General features: G+C 37.4%; 2 protein-coding genes across 2 annotated transcripts; both read left to right on the forward strand.

Annotated features, from left to right (window-relative positions):
- Positions 1 to 5,295: 5,295 nt before the first annotated feature.
- On the forward strand, positions 5,296 to 6,225 carry LOC122731313 (olfactory receptor 5B12-like). The gene has a single exon (XM_043971342.1). The coding sequence runs from the start codon at positions 5,296 to 5,298 to the stop codon at positions 6,223 to 6,225; it is 930 nt and encodes a 309-aa protein (XP_043827277.1).
- Positions 6,226 to 15,747: 9,522 nt separating this feature from the next.
- LOC122731837 (olfactory receptor 10Q1-like) lies at positions 15,748 to 16,710 on the forward strand. The gene has a single exon (XM_043972101.1). It carries the CDS (start codon positions 15,748 to 15,750, stop codon positions 16,708 to 16,710), a length of 963 nt encoding a protein of 320 aa, XP_043828036.1.
- The last annotated feature ends 6,414 nt before the right edge of the window (positions 16,711 to 23,124 follow it).

The raw sequence follows: 23,124 nt of genomic DNA on the forward strand, positions 1-23,124 counted from the left end.
GTGATTCATCCTCGAATTTGCCTATTCAATTAGGTCTGAAATAACCTAATTAACCTATCATGGAGCCTCTGTTATTTCATCTTTTAGACTTTGTTAACTGTTCTTGTAAAACGAATCTACACAATTTCCTAGACCTACTAGTCTAGTAGAACTTTCCGTGCAAGTATCCTTCAGGAATATGTCCCTCAGCTGAAGGAGACAGGGTAAGATGGATGAAGGAGACACAATTCCACAGGAAAGACCTCAAAGTAGAATAAAATAAAGAACTACAAAATAAAACATAAAACAAATATAAAATAAAATAACTAAAGTATAATAGGAATAGTAATTATTCAAAGCATAGTAGCTCACATATTGAAGGTTTACTACACTTTGTATAGCACTTTTCTCCCAAGAGCATTATAAATTAGGTAAGGAATATACTCTCAGTATTTCACAGATACGGAAACTGAGATTCAGGGAGGTTTGCCACTTCTCTAAGGTTGTATAGCTAATGAGAAGCACCACACTATCTTTTCCATATTCAGTATCACATATGAACCTCACAAAACCTGAAGTCATTCAAAAATAGGAAAAGATTATTATCCCCATGTTACAGATGAGTAAACTGAGACTTAGAGGATTTCAGGACTTGTCAAAGTTAAACTGTTTGGAAGTCATTGAACTAGTGCTAGAAGGCACGTTTTATGATTTCCACGTCAAAGTGCTATCTACTCCACCGTACGTGAGTTAAGATGAAAATGGAAAATAAAGAAAGGATTTCCTTGAGCAGATTTAGCCCCTATGGTCAGAATAATGCTTAATGACTTGTTATCTTTGTGAGTTGGTTATAGAGCTGTTATTAGAAGATGTTATTAAAAGGTTAGTAATTCTACCACCACCTCTAAAGTAGCAGTGACCAGGGGCGAACTGTTAGGATGTAGAGACCTTTGACCATTTAGTAGGACTAGAAGATAGTTTCTCCAACAGGAATATTCAGTCGCAACACCTACATGTCAAAACACTTGATCAACTTTTGGTTTTTTGGAGTCGCATCATGGTTTCAAAAGATCAAATTCTCCAGTGTTTATCTGAGGTTGAGGGGGTCAAGATGTGGCATGAGGTAATATTATGTGAGTTAGACTGTTGAACTTAGATACAGGATACTGGGATTCAAATACTGCCCCAACATTTACTAGCTGGTTACCATAGGCAAGTTCATAATATTATCTGAGACTCAGTTTCTCCATTAGTAAAACAGAACGAATAATGCTTTACAAAGTACTCTGTAAATTCAACAGTACATAATTCCCACTATCTTCTACTATGTCACAGTTTTTCAAACTGATTATCCTGCAATAATCCTAGCATCATTTTCAGGGATAAGGGAATGGGTCAAATCAGCTCCTTAGAGCCTACCTACATTGATAGAAAGTTTGCACCTGGAACAATCAATTGAGAAAGCTCCATTGGAAGTGCTCCTTAATCCAGTCAGAACTTCAACAATAATATTTTCTTTTAAGCTGATTAAGGGAAACCAACGTGCAGAGTCTCATGTCACACAGTCAGTATAGTTTTTTACTATTCTCATTTATACCCACTTTAGGGATTACAAAAGTTTTCCACACACACATGTGGCAAGTCATAAAAATATTAATATCCCCATTTCATACATAAGAAAAATATCAGAAAGATTTAATTCAACTAGTCAATTAATATTTATTAAGTGCCTACTGTGTGCCATGTACTGGATTGCTAAAGAGGGCAGCTAGGTGGTTTAGTGGATAGAGCACTGGGCTTGGAATCAGGAACTCATCTTCCTGAGTTCAAATTTGGCCTCAGACATACACTAAATGTGTGACCCTAGGCAAGTCATTTAACCCCATTTGTTTCGGTTCTCTCATCTGTAAAATGAGTTGGAGAAGAAACTGGCAAAACACTCTAGTATCTTTGCCAAGAAAATCCCCAAAAGGGATCACAGAGAATCAGGCAGTACTGAAAAAATGACAACAAAAAATCCACCGTTATAATATTTTGCATGACAGGTGGCACAGTGGGTAAAGTGCCAGGCCTGGAGTTATGAAGAGGTAAACCCAACTGAAAAATGACTGAACAAAACACAACAAATATATGTGTACCAGACATATATGTGTGTGTGTGTGTATATGTATATATGTATATATATACACACACATACATATATGTATATGTATATATGTGTGTGTATGTTTTCTAAGTGTGTGTATACTGTTCTCTATTCACGTACCTTCCACCCTTGTACAGTCTCTCAACACCTCACTCCACAACTACTGCAATCATCTTCTAGATGGTCTCCCAGTGTCAAATCTTTCTACTTGAATCTATCCTCCCTTTAACTGCTAAAGTGATTTTCCTAAATTGCTCATTTGAACCCATCAACCCTTTCTTTCCTCAATAAACTCCAAAGGCTCCCTATTATTTCCTTTGTGTGTGTGTGTGTGTGTGTGTGTGTGTGTGTGTGTGGCAATAAAGGTTAAGTTACTTTCCCAGGGTCACACAGCTAGTTAAGTGTCAAGTGTCTGAGGTCAGATTTGAACTCAGGTCCTCCTGAATCCAGGGATGGAGCTCTATCCACTGTGCCACCTAGCTGGCCCTGCTCCCTATTATTTTCAAGATCAAATACAGAATCCTCTTTTTTGTAAAGTCCAAAAGCTCCCTAGTGAATAAAATCCCTCTACAAATGGCTCACCAACTGATCTGTAATTTATACCCTGAGAGAGTTGTGTGAAGAACTAAAATGCAACGTTATTTTTTCAGGATCATACAACCACTGTGGGTCAAAGGTATGGCTTAAATCCAGTCCATCCTGGCTCTGAGGCTAGATGTCTTTCCACAACACCCTATTGCCTCCCTGATTTAGTAACATTTTCACAAAGAGAAGCTTAGTTTATCATGATCTTTTCTTGATATATGAAGGCATATTAAAGTTAAAGTTCATGGACAAAATCAAAATATTTAAAGAAAAAATCAGCCTAATATACATGGGGAAAGGCCTTAGGATATTGCTCCCATCATAGTGGAAGCCAGGTTGACTGACACTTTATGGTTAGAAAGTGAAGTAGCCCCCATGAGAACATATATATTGACCCCTTTATTTTTATTACTTTTTTTTGTCACGAATCAACCTTTTAGTATGTTCTAGAATTTTTTCAAGAATTTAAATCAAGTTCACTTGTCTATTGTCTACATCTTCAGTTTCTTACCTTTTTTTGAAATTCAGAACACTATTTGCTCTTTTTTGTTTCTTGATATTTCTCTAGTTCTCTCCTCTCAAAAGTCCTTAATAATGGTTCAGAAAGCCAATACAGCAATTTTTGAGTACCTAAGTTTGTATTCCATCTTATCCCAGTGATGCTAATGAACCAAGAGCAGCTAGTCCCAACTCCAAGTCTCATGCTCTATCCACTCTTTCTTGTTGGCTTTCAGAACAAGGGAGGATATATTAAGCATTGTATAGCAAACAGAGCACTGGATTTTGAGTCAAGAAGACCCAGGCTCAATTTCCATCTTAGATAATTGCTCTTTAATCTCTCAGATTTAGCTTTCATTTCTTTTTATTGGGAATGGTAAAATCCTCGATTACCTACTTCATGTTGCTATTATGAGAATCAAAGAAGATAATGTATTAAAAATACTTTGAAACCATTAAAGCACTGTATAAATGTCTATTCTTACAATCTCCATATTAGAGATATTTGGTCACTAAAGGCCCAAAGATCATTCTCCTTCTCAGGGAAAATAGAAGCACAATAATGATATTTTTTCCCTTCACTTGGTCCTCAGTTGCTTGATCTGATCTATTCCCAAGACATAGTCCTATCACTTACTCAATCCTCTATATTTACCCAACATGGGTTAAAAAATAAAACCTTTCTAAAATTTTTTGTTTAACTTTTTTTGCCAGCATGAACTCATTCTGAGTGCTGGTATTCTTACAGGACTCTTTCATACTTTTGCAGTCATCCTCTGTTAATCTGTCTTTGACTCTCTTCTGTATACGACTATTTAAAATCTAACTTTTTGGTGAATTTTCTATGAATTCACATTGTTCTTTTTGGGGAATCTTCTTTGTTCCCATCCTCATGAGAATGTTTTTTCTTTCTTTCTTCAGAATTTCATTCTTAAGAACTTTCCATTCCTACTAGGCTTTAGAATTTAAGTCCATATATTCTATGTATCATACTGACTGAACCCTGCTTTCCCCAAATCTAAGCTCATCTTCATACTCTTCCCAGCTTTTGTGTCGTTTAACTTTAAACTTTAAGTTGGATTTATCACTTGTCCCCAGGCACAAATTATTCATGTCCATTAAAGTCTCTCTCCAATGCCTTGTTAGGGAATGGAGGTGACTCTGGAATCTTTAAGACTGTCTAAGTGGAACACAAACTTTACTGTAGCCCAGTGACAAACTATATGTATATTGTCCAAAGTTGAGCTTGTTTTAATGCAAAAAAGGTTCTACACAAGAAAGCTGGCAACCAAGAGAAAAACTTTGGGACATGGCACCCCATGAAGTGGAAAAAATGACCCTTAGTTCTTTGTGCATTTTCTTCTGCTCCCACCAGGGTGTTAATACAGTTTCAAGAAAATTCAATTTAGCTGTACAACAAGATATTTATCAATGATAATCTTGTGATCTTTTTTAATGTCTCAACTTCAATAATTATGAAACTGGCTTAGGTTGGTAGGTTTTATTACTCCCACTACCAAGTGTTGACTGCCACCAACTGTTGTTCAATTAATTCTATGAGCTTCACAATCACATTAGTTTCTGGTCTATGCAGACTTTCACTAGGTCTCTGACCAGCTTTCATTGTTCTTTTCCTCCCTTTTTGTTTCTTAGTATTTCCTTTTTCCTCTTTTCTCTTATCCCATTTAATTGTCTTCTTTTTCAGAGTGAAGCCTATTCACAACTAAGAGCCTAAATATATCATCTTCCACACTAGTTTACCACCCCCCCATACTATTTTTTTTTCTGTAGACAAGGAATACCCTGAATCCTGAGTGAGTATATAGTACTTTGGAAATCTGTGGAAGATAACAAAAAGTTCAGAAGAAGTAAGAAAGGACCTCTCTATCAAGCGGAATTTCAGTTCAACTAATAGAGAATCTTCCTTGACCATAAGCTAGACCCTCCAGGTCCCATAGGCACCTCTCCTACACACAAGATATATCTCTGGCTTTATTTGGCTTGGGAGTAATTCGCTGTATTAATTTAATTATTCTTATGGTTTCTTTCCTGTCACAGGTGAATGACCCAACATTGAAAACATATTGATGGATAACATCACAGAGGTGGATAATTTCATCCTTGTAGGATTAACAGATATCCCAGAGCTCCAATTACCTCTATTCATAATATTCACCCTCATTTACCTCATCACCTTGGTGGGGAACCTAGGTATTGTAGCCTTGATCTTCTGGAATTCTCATCTCCACACGCCCATGTACTTTTTCCTCAGTAACCTCTCACTGGTGGATTTTTGTTACTCATCAGCAATTACACCCAAGGTGATGGCTGGATTCCTCACGGGAGACAATGCCATCTCCTATAATGGATGTGCTACACAAATGTTCTTCTTTGCAGCTTTTGCCACTATTGAAAATTATCTCCTGGCTTCAATGGCTTATGATCGTCATGCAGCCATATGTATGCCTTTACATTATACAAGCACTATGACATCAAGGGCATGTGCTGGTCTAGTGGTAGGTTCCTATGTCTATGGCTATTTGATCTCCTCCATCCAAATAGGAAATACTTTCAGTCTTTCTTACTGTCATTCCAATAAAGTCAATCACTTTTTCTGTGATATTCCCCCACTCCTGGCTCTCTCCTGTTCTGATATCTATAACAATGAGTTGATTCTTTTTATTTTTGCAGGATTCAATGCCTTTTTTGCCCTTCTAGTCATCTTGACCTCTTACCTATTCATTTTTATTACCATACTCAGGATCCCCTCTGCTGAGGGCCGCCAGAAAGCTTTCTCCACTTGTGCATCCCACCTCTCTGTAGTGTCCATATTCTATGGGACAATCATTTTCATGTACTTACAGCCAAGCTCTAATCATTCCATGGATACAGACAAAATTGCATCCGTCTTCTATACCATGATCATTCCCATGTTGAACCCTCTAGTCTATAGTTTACGAAACAAAGAAGTCCATAGTGCTATCAAAAAAGTTACTGGGGGTGGAAATATTCATTAGATATTCTTTTTGTGAGGGAGAGAACACAATCTGAATATTCTTTTTCTGGGATCCAGGCCCCAATTCATGATATTACCTTAAGACCAGAATTATTTTATTTTAATTTAGTCTTAAGAAATAAAACAAGCATTTCCATAGCATAGCTGAATAGAAAAAAAAGATGATTGTACATGAAACAGCAAATCTATTATATTCAATCTGCTATTCCTTTAAAATATATAATAAGGTTATCATATAACTTTCTTTTTTCCCCTTTTTTCTCCCCACCTCTGAAACGGCTATCATTAGACAGAAATACACACACAATGAATATTTCCATCCCCCATGAATAATTAATATTTTTCCAATTATTTAAATTGGATTTTATTTGTATAAAAAGTTTCTTTTTAAAATTTCATTCATATACTTCCTGGGTTTGTTTTGGCAAGTGTACTCCTAGGCATTTTGTGTTGTCTAAAGTTATTTTAAATGGTGTATTGCTTACTATCTCTTCTATCAGGGTTTTGTTGGTGATATATAGAAATGCTGATGATTTATGTGCATTTACTTTATATCCTGTTACTTTGCTAAAATTATTAGCTGTTTCAACTAACTTTTTAGTTGAATATTTGGGATTTTCCAAGTATATCATATGATGAATAAAAATATGAAAGACATAGTTTCTGGATAATTTAATAATTTTTAATAGGTTGGCAGGTTATTAATAAAAAGATGGTCAATGGTCATCTCTCTCAGACCAAAAACCTCTAATAGCAGTGGAGTCACAGTTTACATACCTTTATAACTGTAAAAGTTCCATTGTATAGCAATCAAATCTAATTGGTTGACATGATTGGAGGTGTGTTATGTTAAAATGAAGTGTAGGGATGTGTGACTTAGGTCATTCAAATCTTGGTAAATAAAAGACATCAGAGAAAGAATACATGCCAAACCTGAGCTGATGGATGCACAAAGCTGGTTTAGTGCAGGCTAAATCACATCAGTAAAGTTTTTCAGAAAGAATCTGAAGGACTTAGCAAGAAGGGGGTGGGACATAAAAAAGAAGACAGCACTAAATCCTCCAAGATATTCATTATAATTATTTTTCACAATCATCTTATTGTTTTCAAAATATATAGCTTTATTATCTCATTCCCAATTCTTATGCCTTCTATTTCTTTTTCTTCTTTTATTGCTATTTCTAGAATTTCCAATACAATGTTGAATAAAAAGTAGGCATACTTGTTTCACTCTTACCCTTACTGGGAAGGCTTCTAGCTTATCCCCATTACAAATAATGCTTGTTGATGGTTTTATATAAATGCATCTTATAAATTTAAGGAAAAATACATTTATACCTATGCTTTCAATGTGTTCTAAAATATTTATAGCAGCTCTCTTTTTGGTGGTAAATAACTAGAAGTTGTGGGAATGCCTATAAATTGGGGAGTCACTGAACAAGTTGAGGTATATGATCATAATGGAATACTACTGCGCTATAAGAAATAATGAGCTCAATGACCTTAGAAAAACATGTATAAACGTGTACAAAAAATGGAGTGAAATAACCAGAACCAAGAGAATGTTGTATCCAGCAACAGCAATATTGTTTTAAGAACAACTTTGAACAAATAAGTAATTTTGACTATTATAAATAACCAAATTAACTATAAAGGGTATATTAAGGAAGATGCTATCTGCACCCAAAGAAAGAAGTGATGAATAGAAGTATGTATAGAATGATTTTGACTTTACATATAATATATATATATATATATATATATATTTATGTCTAATGTTAATCATCTCTAGAGTGGAAAGGAAGAAAAAGGAAAAATTTACATGATAACTATATTATATATTTTAAAAGAATAGCGAGTTATACATAATAGACTCATAGTTTCACATGCAATCTTTTTAATACAATGTTATGTATATGGTTGTTTTTTTCCATAAACTAAAAATAATATTTAAAAAAATTTTTAAACCTATTAAGGAGGACTCTGGCAAGAATCTCCCCAGCATTGGCTAAGAAAGAGAGCTCACTGTGCTTGTAATAGGACCGCTTATCTCCATTTTTTAATAGAAAAGGACAATGAAGGCATCTTTGAATTCCTGTGGATGCTCTTCTCTTTCCTTATAACCCAGAAAATTTCAGTCAGCTTTTGTATGAGAATTGGACTAACTGCCTTGTAAATTTCAACTGGAATAGAATCAGCAACAGGTGCTTTGCCACACAAAAGGAGCCAAATGGCATTCAAAACCTTTTCATCAGTTGGAAATTTGACTAGAGGGAGATTGACTTCAGTTCACCCCATCTTTCCAGAATCAAGTCCTTGTCACTAATCAGTGTGACTCCATCAGCACTGAGTAGAGATGCACCAAAGTCTTTGGTTCAAAAGTAGCCTCCTTGGCATTATAAAAACACTTTGGATTGTCACTATTAGTATAAAACTGAATTTCTACTGTCTTCTTCCTGAGGCAAGAATCCTGCATCTCTCCAAGTTTTGCTTGCACTTTACCTTTTTTTGCACTTTACTTTTGATGGAGTTAAATGTTGCCTTCACAGAGACCAATCAATTATCCTGCTGGCAAACCCTGTGGAGTTCTTGGTTCTTGTTTAGCAACTTCTGAATTTCCCTTAAATTTTTGTAAAATCAATCTTGATATTAGCTAGTGTTCTGACCCAGATAAGTACATGCAGTGCTGTATACCAAGTCTCTGAAAGCTGCCCACTCTTTTTTTGTTTCACTATGGCTAATCGTGTGGTGGCTTGGCTTTCCCTCCAAGTTAGCAATGAACTGTTCCCACTCAGAGAACCACTCCAATCTGTTGACATTAAGTCTTCTGCTAATTGCCTCTCCTTGGAGCTGCCACTTTTGTTGAATTTAAATGTTTAGGTTGGAGAGGATAAGTCTATAATCAGTCCAGCACTCCATACCACACATCACTTTCATAACTCTCATATCCTGTCTGTCTCTTCTCCTTACAATGGAATATGCTATTAAATGTCAATGTTTGCTGAAAGGGTACATCCACAAAATTTTACTGTGTTTAGTTAAACAGAACACAGTATTGATGATAAAAGGTCATGAGATGCACAACTTTTCAGTCATGACTATTACTATTTCTGATTCTGTTCTTTCCAGGGACACCCTGTCATGTCTTATAGTATGTGGCTACTATGGCATTAAATATAATACATACAATAGAGATGAGCAAAGGTTTGTCAAATTGTTTTTTTTAATTATAAATGAAAAGAGAAAAACTTGAGAAGGAACTTGATTTGCTCATGGACCTAAGAGTTGGCCTTTGACAACAAGGCTAGAGTTCTTTCCACCTGGTCTCAGGAAAGAGCAACTTTTCCAAATGCATAAGGGATCAATATAATCTTCATCTATATGCCTATCAAATCTTGTGCAAATAACCTTGAATCTTGGCCACTGATAGATACACAGACACCATTTAGATTGTGCTCTGGGATGCCAGGGGGGAAACCCCAAAAAGACCAACAAAAAAAAACAAGGTCTTTATACAAGTAGAGAGTGAGATGATGATTACTAGTGACTGTTTAATGTGCCTACTATATTTAAATGTTAGCAGCATGACCACTGTTACCTTGTAATGAGCAGTGATAGATGCTAAGAGTTGGTTGAGTACCAGCCACAAGCATAGGTGTGCTACAGCAAGTTGATATGAATCATGAGAAATGATTGTTAAAATGTTATTGCGGGGGCAGCTAGGTGGTGCAGTGGATAAAGCATCAGCCTTGGATTCAGGAGTACCTGAGTTCAAATCCAGCCTCAGACACTTGACACTTACTAGCTGTGTGACCCTGGGCAAGTCACTTAACCCCCATTGCCCCGCAAAAAAAAAAAAAAAGTTATTGTGGCATTTACATTTCAAAAATCAACAAGTGCTACAGATCAGGGATTGTTTTATTGTTTTGTTGTCTGCACCTTAGAAAGTTATGGTTAAAATGTTAATAATGGAGATGAAACTTAAAAGTATGTCATGTAGGGGTGTGGAGGTATTCAGGAAAGACTAGTACTGGTGTGAGAGCTACAAAGCCCTTTTCAGATTTTTGGTGTCCACCTGATCCACTCAACTCCAAGAAGCTGTAGTATGTGTATGTTCAATGGCCGCACCATGGCAAACCATCTTGGCAGATGACTAAACCACGTTGATGGTGGCTGATGCAGTGAGCTAAGGGGTATCTACCCCAAGCGTATGAAGACTTCCCCCAATGGAATGGGTAAATGAGAACAATTTGTTCCAAGAATCATAAAGGCCACTAAAGTAGGTGCTATGGTTAAGCTTAAAGCTTGGTTAAACATTGAAGACACCAAGATCATCTCCTGCAACCTATGTCATCATCACTTGTCTTGGCTTTGTTTTGTCACTCGACTTTGATGACTCTGGAAGAGTGAGGCCAAGGACTTCTCCCAACTCTGACTTATTTAAGTCCAATTTATGCACAAATCAAAAGTAACCATTTTACCAAGTTTACCTATAAAAGTCATGTGGCAACAGGCAAGTCACAAAATAGCAGGTGCAGATACACTGGGAGCTGTATTCACAATCTTGAAGACAGGTGGCCCAGGCACTAGATTTGTTTTCCCACTGGAAGCAACAGTGGGGTTTGATAGCCTCCTGGGTGACTGAGCTGTCTTTTTTTTTTTTTAGTGAGGCAATTGGGGCTAAGTGACTTGCCAAGGGTCACACAGCTAGTAAGTGTTAAGTGTCTGAGGCCGGATTTGAACTCAGGTACTCCTGACTCCAGGGCCGGTACTCTATCCACTGTACCACCTAGCTTCCCCTGAGCTGTCTTTTTTAAGGACCACACTGGTCCCCTACCTATGTAAGGAAGGGACTAGAAAAAATGCCCTAAAAATGATGTTTTGCCTAAATATGGCCTGCTTACCACAGCAGGCAGGGATCCCTCCTGCATTCAAATACACACACACAAATGTAAAAAAACTTTTGCAAAGATGATTCCATTCACCATTTGTAGATTGAATTTGCACACACTTATGGACAACCCAAAATCCAGTAGACCTAAAAGAAAAACAGCTTCTATTGCAAGAAAACATAGCAGGTACTATGAAAGAAGGTGTTGTGTTCTATGAGCAAAGTATTATTACAGTAGCTCAAAATAAATATGAGATGTGCAAATTTAGAGACATCTCCACTCCAACTGTTTATATGGACTATTTGTGCCTGACCTGTGGTAGAGACTTCTGAGCTTGGACTGGTCTGATCAGCCATTGTACCTTAACTCCAACATAGTGGTACCATTTTGGTCCTCTTCAAGAATGAAGTACAGGGCAGCTAGGTGGCACAGGCCCTGGATTCAGGAGGACCTGAGTTCAAATCCGGCCTCAGACACTTGATACTTACTAGCTTGTGTGACCCTGGGCAAGTCACTTAACCTCAATTGCCTCACCAAAAAAAGAAAAAAAGAAAAAGAATGAAGGACAACAACAAATGCAGATTATTCTTGGAAGTGTGTCATATTTTGCAGAAAGCCAGTTGTTAATTGTTTACTAGCACATTCTGTCATAATGGTCAAGTAAGTCAAAGAATCACAGGATTATGGGATATAAAACTGGAAGGAATAGTAGAGATCATCTTCCAACTTCTTCATTTAACAAATGAGGAAACTGAAGCATATAGACTAATTAGGTCATAAGTAAAACTTCAACCCATTGCCACCAAGAGAGTTGAATGTCTTGCTCAAAATCCTAGGATGTATTAATGATGAATATGAGATTAGAACTCAGGTCTTCTGATACATAAGCCGGGCCTCTTCCTATCATATTATAAGCTTCCCAAGAATATTATTTTGGCACAAACATGTGTCTTCATCATTTTCCACTGCTGAGATTTTCTGGAACATACCATGTGCAAGTCCCTAATGGGCAATTAGAGGGCATGAAAGCACAATTCTTTCCAAATGGTCTCATGACACCATCATGTAGCAAAGCCAAAATCTGACTTTCCATTTTCTTTGTCTTTGTTGTCTTCAACTCACATTTTTTATTCTTCCAGATCTCTAGTCAGATCAACCTGGGAGAAGGGCGAGTGCTGAAAAATCCCCTTTCCCCTGAGAAAGATCTCAGGAAGTTTGATAGCAAACCTATCTGGAGTAAACATGACTAGACTGTTAATAGAGAAACCAGGGAATAATCCTGCAGCCTTTAATGATGCTTTGGAGACTCTGAGACTGCTGGTCTAAGAGGCTTCTGTGGTACCCTCCACCAACATAGCCTAAAGATGACTCCTCTCCAAGCCTCTTACATAGTGTAGGGCTCCACGATCTTTTCACACTTTCAGTTGAAAGAGGTCCAGCCAGAGAGCAGACTGAAGATTACTCACCAGCTTGGGCTTCTCCTTTCTTGGAGACCATAGCATGATGAAAGGTCAGAGATCCTCATTCCATGTTACTAAAAGAGAAAAGGAAAGCCCGGGTTTGTAACTTTTCAGATGGCCTTCCCCAGGAGTGTGTCAGCACAAAGTCAATTTGTCAATTCAAGCTTTTCCCCAGATGCCTGATGGAAACTGAGGCATGAGAATGTGGTAAGGGGATTCCATTTCTCTTGTTTCTTTTTATTTCTTTATCTAACCTGGCATCCTAGAAAGATTGATAAAGAAAATCTAATTGTCTGGCCTCATTTTAGAAAAAAAAAAAGAAGCTAGGGTCAAGAGAGAAATAACTTGCCCAAAGTCTCACCTAGGGGATCAGAGCTTTTTATAGTTCTAGAGATAGAATAGACTTTAGACCTCATCCTTCATTTGATAGATGTGGAAACTAGAGCCAGATGTTTAAGTGACAAGGTCGCAAAGTCAGCTCCTGACAGTGCTGAGCCCCTGGGCTCCTGATTTGTTTTTTCTGCTATCCTGTGCTCTAATTGCTTTATGTGTGTTAATCCATTCTTATCATGTGCACAGTAATGAACGATACACCAGCTGATGGATGCAGAGAAAATTTGTCTGATCTGGGAGTCAGGAGATGTGATTTCTCCTCCTGGTTCAGAAGCTAGCTTCCCATGTGAGCTGAACAAGTAACCTGGACTATCTGGACCTTAGGTTTCTCATATGTAAAAGATAATTATGTACTTGGTGATTACTAATGTCCTTTATATTTCTAGACAGTCTATAGTCTATGTTCTAAGTTCCCTTCTAATTCATATTTTTATATTTTAAAGTTATCCTCAACTCTGACATTAACTCTAACCAGCTAAGTTTGTGTGATGTTGAGAAAATCAGTTTATCCTTCTAGGTCTCCATTTTTTCATTTGTACAGAGAAGAGGTCAGACCCAACTAGTAAGTTCTCCCTTCCATTCTAATGCTTTGTCTTGTAAGATTAGCTTGTATTTATTGAGGATGTATCTTGGGAGTCAGGAATTCTGAGTTTGAGTAGCTGTGTCATCTCAAAAAATAATAACTATACATCTCAGGTAGGCAGTCAATGAGCATTTATTAAACATCCACGATATACTAAATATAGTGCTAAGCACTGGGGGAAAAAAGACAAAAAATCCAGCTTCAAGGAATCTACACTATAATGAGTGTGGGGAAGAATATTCAATGTTGTACAAAAAGATATATGCAAGATAAATCGAAGATGATCTCAGAGAAAAAACACTAACATTAAGGGAAAAAGAGAAAAGCTACTTGGAGAATAAGAAAAATGTTAACTGAAACTTGAAGGAACCCGGGGAAGCCAGGAAGTCTCTCTCAGTCTTTCTCCTGGGTCTCCTTGAGCTCATATGCTCTCTGTGGGAGACAGTATGGGTCTTTTGGGGTTTTTCTTCTGCTTACACTAACTGGTAAGCTGAAGCTCTCCCTGCCTCCACTACTACTACACAGCCTTAGACCATGAGAAGTTAGGGAGCCACGTGGTCAATCCATAACTGGTATAATATTAATAATATAAATGAATATCTTTCCCTCTCCCCACAAAAAAAAGCGTATTTGACTTGGAGTCAGGAAGACTTGTGTTCAAATATTGTCCCTGATGTTTACTAACTGTGTGACCTTGGATAGGTTACCTATAATGCTTTAAACTACTCCCTAGGATTCATCTGCTAAGGTGGATATTTCAGACAATCTTTAATGATTTCCTACAACAGGAATGACCACAACTGAACAAAAACCAGATCCTTTGTGTACAATATTTGGCATAGTATAATAATAAGGTAGAGACAAAATGAATCATGTACTTAAAAGGAAAAGAATCCAAAGTGTTATTTTGTGGTAGGGGATATCACCTGGATATGAGAGAAGAGAAAGAAATAGAGTGAGAGTAAATCGTGAGAGGACTAGAAGGAAGCCATTTTAGCTGTGTCTATAATAACAAAACACTTAGATTCTAAAACAGTTCATGATGTCAATAATTAGTCATTTTGTCAATATGGACCTTCTTGTCCCTGGTGCAGATTGCAGCCTTTCAGAGTATTAGTAAATATTCTCCAAGAGCTCTTCTACTAAAAATCCATCACCAGGAAGTTTAACAGATAATGAGCCTCTCTCCACTCCAATTAGACTGATCCTCAGAAGAGCATACTATCCATGACTGGCCTTTGTGTCATTGGTATAGCCTATGAGAAGACAATGGCAATTCCATGTCATGAAGAAGCCTTGAAGGACATTGGTAGAATTTTATTCTATCAAATATGGAGCTATTCTTGTAGAAACTTTAGAGGGAAAATCAGAAATTCCTGTATTACATTATGGAGGCATTTTATTCCATAGAAAAATGTCTAATTTTTTTTAAGTGGTCACTTCCTGTTAATTAGTTCTTTCCAAGTTACAGGAGTCCTAAGTAAAATTTACAGATTCTCAGCATTAATTAACCCAGGGACAGGGCGAAATCAAAAATACCACCATCCAGTTCAACTTTCAACTCCGGAACTGCTTCCTGACAGCTAACTGGGGGGCAAGAGACAGTTCTACCTCCAGGCCAAGAAAAGTTCATATGTTAGGTCTTAGATTTAGACTTTGGAGCTACATTGAGGAGCATCTAAAGTGACTGACACAGAAAGGTGCCTGCCTCTCTAAGATCTCTATGAAATGTCATTTCACAATCTCTATTGATAATTCCTTCTGATCTCTTCAATTTGGGAATTTCCCAAAGTAGTTATACCCATAACCACCAATAAAATCATGGGCTAGAAAATGAATATTTATAGAATCTCAGACATGAAAGGGACCTTACAATATAGACTATATTATGTCAGAGTTGGAAGGGACTTTGGAACAAAAACACCAGAATCATAAATGACTTTAGGATTTAATATATAGAAGACCAATAAGTACATGGAAGATTATTAATGGAAAGTACATTTGCATCCATCTACTGTACTTCCCTCTTCATATGAATGACAATTCTGAGGCCCAGGAATGAAGAGTGACTTGCTCAAGGTTATTGGTAAAGGTCCTTGGAACTCTAATTTTTATGATTCTATCATTCTAGAAGAAATAGCATTCCTATTATTATCTAGATAATTCATTAACTGGACACGATTTTGGCAGGTGACATGTCTTCTCTCAACATTCTCCATTTCAACCAGTCTGGCCCAACTGAGTTTGTGTTCCGGGTGTTCACCACTTCCCCCAAGATCCAAGCCCTACTCTTCTGTTTCTTCCTTCTCCTCTATGTGATGATATTATGTGCCAACACTGCTATCATCTCTGTTGTGTGTACCCACAGCTCCTTGCGCACCCCCATGTACTTCTTCCTATCTAACCTATCCTTCCTGGAGATCTGTTACACCACTACTGTGGTACCATTGATGCTTTCTAACATCTTTGGGGCTCAGAAGCCCATCCCACTGGCTGGCTGCTCAGCCCAGATGTTCATCTTTCTCACTCTTGGTGGTGCTGACTGTTTTCTATTGGCTATCATGGCATATGACCGCTATGTGGCCATCTGCCATCCCTTACACTATACCCTCATCATGACCCAGAGGCGATGCATCCAACTGGTGGTTGGTTCCATGAGCCTAGCTATTCTCCTTGAACTTCAGCTCACAGCACTTATCTGCACTCTTCCATTCTGCGGACATATCCTGGAAATCAACCACTTCTTGTGTGATGCCCCACCTGTCCTACGCCTGGCCTGTGGAGATATCAAAATGCAACAAGCTATTCTATTTATGGTGGGTACCCTTGTGCTCACTGTCCCCTTCCTGCTCATCTCCATCTCATACATTTTCATTGCCAACACCATTCTCCGCATCCGGTCTGCTGAGGGACGTCAGCGTGCCTTTTCAACCTGCTCTTCACATCTGTTGGTGGTTCTACTGCAATATGGATGTGCTACTCTGGTCTACATGCGTCCACGATCCAGTACTTCTGAGGATGAGGATCGACAACTTGCTTTGGTTTATACCTTTGTCATTCCTCTGCTCAACCCCCTCATTTATACCCTAAGAAACAAAGATGTGAAAGATGCACTGAAAAAATCCATGAGCTGCAAAGGAGCCTCTGAAATTCAATAAAAGTATGGGGTAGAAACTTTATGGCTGTTAAGAAAATGGGACTTTTGAAAAATACTTCTCAAATAAAGTTTCTCACTCACACTTCATACATTGTACCCTTCTGCAACTTTTATGCATCAAATAGAAACGTTAGGTTCATATTAACATTATTTATTGTAAACTTTTCCCAAGAGAACATGTGATAATGAAACTACATATTCACACTTCTTCCATAGAGTTGTATTTCCCTCCTACATATCCCCCATTCATATGCTTGTCCTTTCTATTATCACAAAATGAAAATACAAGATCACAGATGGAGTAGAAATGGAACTTAGAGCTTAATTGTCAAGACCCCTCATTTTTGTAGTTAATTGATGTGATCAACATCATCCAAGTTCTAGAGCTTGAAGCCAAGTTTTCTGAATCAAAACAACCCCTGTCTCTTATGAAAGAGGGGGCAGGGGATGAGCATTTATTAAGCACCTACTATGTCCTAACCTTTACATGTGTGTAACATGGGTTTTTCTTTCTGTCTCAGTTGGGAAGGGGGGAGAGAGGAAGAGAGAGTGTGGACTTGAAAACAGAATAAAATTGAATTTTAAATGATAAAACATAATAAGAAAGATAGATGTGAATGGAACATATAGCATTTTTAGAGTTGTCTCTTGAGAAAGGAGTGGAATAATTTTTCCATATAAGATGCCAGAAGTGGGAAAAGTCCATCATGACAACTTTATTTTTATTATGGTTTTTTCCTTTCCCATTATTGGTTTAAAAAAAAACTGACCACTTCCCAGGAAAGCACAATAGAGGAAGGGTTACTACATGTTTGCTGTACTTTTATCTCACATTTGCAGTGTGGTAATCTCTTATAACTCTAAGTCAATAGTGAAAAGTGAGAGAAAGTCCATAGGCACCCAGGTACCTGGAGAGGAGGAATAGTGCCTTGGTGCCTATGTACTTTTTTTTGGCATGGCAATGAGGGTTAAGTGACTTGCCCAGGGTCACACAGTTAGTGTCAAGTGTCTGAGGCTGGATTTGAACTCAGGTGCTCCTGAATCCAAGTCCAGTGCTTTATCCACTGAGCCAACTAGCTGCCCCTGCCTATATACTTTTTTTTTATAGGTCAATGAGGGTTAAGTGACTTGCCCAGGGTCACAAAGCTAGTAAGTGTCAAGTGTCTGAGGCTGGATTTGAACTCAGGTCCTCCTGAATCCAAGGCTGGTACTTTATCCACTGCACCACCTAGCTTCCCCTGCCTATGTACTTTTTATGGATAGATTATTACACCTCCCTTCTCAAGAGCCAACTCTAAAAGTGGCAAACATTCCATTCACACACTTTATTATCATTGCTATATGAGGTCTCCATGTTGCTTTGGGTTTCTAGAGATGCAGCAGTATAGTCAGGGATCCCAGGCAAACAAATCTGCCTATAATTTTCTTGGATATTTCTTGATAACTCAGGACAAGTAAAGTTCCTGGGACTTCATACAGAGGTTGTTGGAGATTTAATAAACACATGAGACAAGAATGAGCAATATATCTTTGAGCATATCAATAATGAATGGGCCAGATATTAATAGTATTTACAGATCACTGAGGCTTTTAAAATGACCACACATATATCATCATATTTCAGCCTCACAACATCCCCATGAAGGAGGGTCTATCATAATTATTTCCTCATTTTATAGATGCTCCATATTAAATATGCTCCACAGGATAAATATTAGAGAAAGTGGTGGAGACTTTTTTTCAGATGAGAACTCAATTTAATTGACACAACTGCAAAGAAAAGAGAGAGTAAGAATCAGAAAGCACCATGCTTCCACTTTTAGAATTCTTGCCAGAAAGAATGATAAACCACAACTTTGATTACAAGACCTTAGATTATATATTCCGAACCTGTCCTGTGTGCGAATATAGTATATAGTTTAATATGGGCTATATAATATGGCAAATAAATGCTACAGTATAAAATAATGCAATGTTATGGAATCTGTTAATATTATAAATATATAACATGTACATATATATTTATTTATTTAGCTAGTTATTTTATTAATTTAAAAACATTATTCGAAGAAAAGGCTTTACCAGATTGCCCAAGGGGATTCATGACACACAAAAAATGTTAAGAACTTTTGCCTTAGACTATTTCACTCCTCACTTCCTTGCTTCTTTGGCACCCAATGATTTGGAAAAATGTAGAGGAAAGTAGGCACTTGTCAGAAAGGAGGAGATAACAAGGCATGTACTAACATGGGACCTCCTAGCTCATTATGAAATACCGGCATACAAAATGTGAACATGCTGATAGAGTTTTTGTCTTAGTTCCTGCTCTGGAACCAAGAGAATAAAACCATTATCTACTTCATTCCTGACTGCACAGCCTTTCAGTTTATTCCACTTATTGAAGAAACTCATTTATTTTGCATTTAAGCTATTGAGAATATTGTCCAAAGACAAAAGAGTCTCAATGCTGTCCACTTGTTCATTCTTTTCCACCTTTCATTTTATGTTAAAAAAATGTGGATACCTTCCTTCATATCTACCATTACTCAGGGAAGACTGGAGGATAGACATTGGTCAAATTGAGTCCATCAATAGATAAGGCCAGTAAGAAGAGACACTAACAGTGTTGGTATTCTAATGCTAAACCCATTCTTCCCTCTTGGCCCTACAACAGCTCCTTTACTTTCAGCCATGGTTCCTTCTTCGCCATATCCACCACTACATTATCAGAAGTTGTCAGAGGAGGGATATAATCCTTTACCAATATGGTGTCATAAGTTCCATCATTCAATGAAGCCCACTATTTCATCCTGAACAACACCCAAACATAGTTGTTTTTTGACACTCAGATCTCCAATAAAGTATGGTCTGTCCCCTATTCTGAGGTATCCAGAGATGGGCCCAATATATAAGAGTCAAAGTGATCATCAACCCCTGCCCAATGCCAAGATTTCTCCAGATCCTTGGTCTGGGAAAAGATAGTTGGTAGTCTATCAGATCACTTTGTATTGTGTGACCAAACTCCAGGAGGAACACTTGGTTGATTTGGCTCTGTGTGTAGAAGTCCTTCTATGGGAAACACTTTGCCAGGTTCTTCACCAGTTTAGCTTACATTAACCAGTGTAGAGATACAATTGATTGTTCCTCTGTGTGTGCTTAATGTGACTGTCTCCATGATTTATCATCTAGTTTTTCAAACTTAATGACTTTGGTAAACTCCTCTATTGTTTATTATGCTCTTTGATCCTTATCCTTGCTTTTTTGTAAGGAACTCAGGAAAGACAAGTAGCAAATTCATATTAGCCCAATGGAACCACCTGTTTGGATATGAATGCTAGGACTGGAAATACCTTTGGTTGATGCTTGGAAGAGATTGAGAAAGAAAAAAAAAACTTCAGAATTGACATGGTCCTCAAAGGCTATTTGTACAAGCCATATTTCAACAGAGGTACTCTCTACAACAGAGGTTCTCAAAATGTGGTCTAAGGTCTCTTGTGGATGCCTGAGACAATCTTAGGGCATCTGAGAGATTAAAACTACTTTTTTATTAATACTAAGATAGCATTTGCTTGTGAAAATGATCCACTCTTTTCCAGCTCCATTTCTGTTTGAGTCTAGATTTTTTTCATGTACTTCAACCAAAATACCACATCACAATAGATTGAATGCAGAAGCAGATATGAAAACCCATCTCTCTCTTTAACTTAGACATTAAAGAGATTTGAAAATTATGCAAATCAATGCCACTCTTCTCACTATATTTTTGTTTTGAGAAATAGCTATTTTTCATTAAATGTTATATTAAAATTCAATAGGTATATTAGTTTTTAATGAATTAATGAACAAATATTTTAAATGAGTTTCAATTTCTAATATGACAATTTTTAATAAAAATAACCCACAGAAAACAAAGCTCTTTGGGGTTCTCAACAATTTTAAGGAGTACAAAAGGGTCCAGAGATCAAGAACTTTGGAAACCACTGCTCTACAATATCTGCGAACAAATGGACACCTAACCCTTATTAAAGATCATTTAATGGAAAAAATGCTCACAAAGCAACCCATTCTCCTTTGGGGCAGCTCATCACTTGGAAATTTTTACTCATATTGTACTTAAATTTCTGTCTTTGCAACTTCCAAAAATTTCTGATAGAATCATAGATATGGAATTGTAAGGCAATTTAGAGGTCATCACATTGGATTTTCTCATTTTAATCTTAAGGAAAGTAAAGTTGAGAGGGACTAAGTCATTTGTCCAAGATCAGACAGCTAAGTGTCTTGAGGAGGATTTGAACTTGGGTCTTCCTTACATACCAGTGTTCTATCTATTATGCCACCTACCTTCTTTTTCTGTCCTGTGGGGTCAAGTAGGGAAAATATAATCCCTCTTCCATGTGAAGTCTTTCATGGAATTGAAAAAGAGTGAGTATGTTGCCTTATTTTCCTTCTCTCAACCTATATATCAAGCATGTCCCAAGGCTAATTTTTCCTTCTCCCAGTTTATTGCCTCCAGTTCCTTCAGCTGAAGTTCATAGATCATGGTCTTGAGTAATCTTTTCTTGGTTCTCTTCTGGACCCCTCTGGTGGTCAGTGTCCTTCCTAAAAATGGAGGCCCAGAGGGAACAGCTAGGTGGTGCAGTGGATAAAGCACTGGCCCTGGATTCAGGAGGATCTGAGTTCAAATTTGGCCTCAGACACTTAACACTTACTGTGTGACCTTGGGCAAGTCACTTAATCCTCTTTGCCCCGCAAAAAAAAAAAAATGGAGGCCCAGGAATTCCTATTAAGAGCACTGAGTCTTCTTCTCAAACATGAGCTTCAGCAAGAACCAGAAAATAGTGGCAGATCAAATAATATCAAGAAATACAAAGACAATCTACAGTAAATGTTTTCATGCAGCCCAAACCTATACAAAAGATACCCAGAAACCTTCTGAGGCAGCTAGGTAGCACAATGGTTAAAATACTAGACTTGGAGTCAGGAAGATCTGAATTCAAATCTAACCTCAGACACATACTGACTGTGTGACCTTTGGCAAGTCACTTAATTTCTCTTCACCTCACTTTCCTCAACTGTAAACTGAGGACAACAATAGCATCTATTTCATCGTGTTGTTGTGAGAATCAAGTAAGATAATATTTGTAAATCACTTAGCTCAACGTTTGGCCCATAGTAGGCACTTAAAATGTTTGTTTCCATCGTAATCAACAATTTGTCACAGCCAAACTTCTATTCGATTCAAATCAAACCCTCATCAACCTCCTTCAGTGTGCTAGGTAGGGACTGTTTACTGATGAGTAGGTACTGGAGGAATACAGGTAGTGAAATTATAGATTGTTAAAAGAAATCTTGGAGATCTTCTAGTTCTCCCCCTTTATATTCCAGAAAAGGCAACCGACACCCAGAAAAGGGTTTTCACTTTTTAAATTCCTTACAAAATAATAGTGGGTAATATAGTGCTTGCTATGTGACAGGCACCATGTTAAGCACTTTACAATTATGTAATTTTATCCTCTCAATAACCCTAGTAGGGAGTGCTATATTATTATATAGGTCAAGAACCTTTTACAGATGAGGAAACTGAGGCTAAATGATTTGCCCAAGGACACAGAGCCAGTAAGTATCTAAAGCTATATTTGAACTCAGGTCTTCCTGACTTCAGACCCACCACTCTATCTACTACACCACCTAGTTGTTCCAAACCCCAAAGGTTAGTGTTGGAAAAGTAGACTATGGAGAAGCTGACCAAAGCCAATATAAGATTTAAAATGGATTCTAAATGGTGGAGAAACTCATTCATATTAAAACATACAGAGATATGTAACTCTCCTTTTGTATTGACCAATTTGAGATAAACATCATTTTCAATACATAAGTAATATTAAGACACTAAGACTAAAGAAAACTAGATGGTATGTTTCTTGAGGTCAAGAACAGCAACATTTTATTTTTGATTATCTAGAGCTTAATTAATGTTTGTTGCATTTGTTGCATTAAGGAAGTGTTTGAACCAGGTTGCATCTGCATCCCAATTCCACTAAAACAGTTAAGTGGTTTCCCTAGGGTCTCCCAAATTGTCCATGGAAGAACTGGGGCTGGAATCCAGGTCTCCTGACTCCCAATTCAGAGCTCTGCCTACTACTTCAAAAGTCTTCCATGAGTACTATATTGGCATGTATTAACTTCTCAATCATTTACCACTGCTGAGAATTTCTGGAACAAAGGTTAATTCCAAGATGGGGGCAGAAGAAAAATATTTTCTTCTGGTGCCCCCAGACATGAACTTTGATCTTTACCAGCATACTTGAGATGATCTGGTGCTGAAAAGATCTGCTGAACCATTTAGTTTGTCTTTGTTTTTCTTAACTCAAAAAATTGCACCAATTCTCTAGTCAAGTCCAATTAGAAAGAACTA

The sequence above is a fragment of the Dromiciops gliroides genome, chromosome 6 (assembly GCF_019393635.1).
Source record: "Dromiciops gliroides isolate mDroGli1 chromosome 6, mDroGli1.pri, whole genome shotgun sequence".
Taxonomy (NCBI): Eukaryota; Metazoa; Chordata; class Mammalia; order Microbiotheria; family Microbiotheriidae; genus Dromiciops; species Dromiciops gliroides.

What these genes read in the sequence shown, in the direction of transcription:
- LOC122731313 (XM_043971342.1), top strand. Translation starts at nt 5,296, where the DNA reads ATGGATAACATCACAGAGGTGGATAATTTCATCCTTGTAGGATTAACA.
- LOC122731837 (XM_043972101.1), top strand. Translation starts at nt 15,748, where the DNA reads ATGTCTTCTCTCAACATTCTCCATTTCAACCAGTCTGGCCCAACTGAG.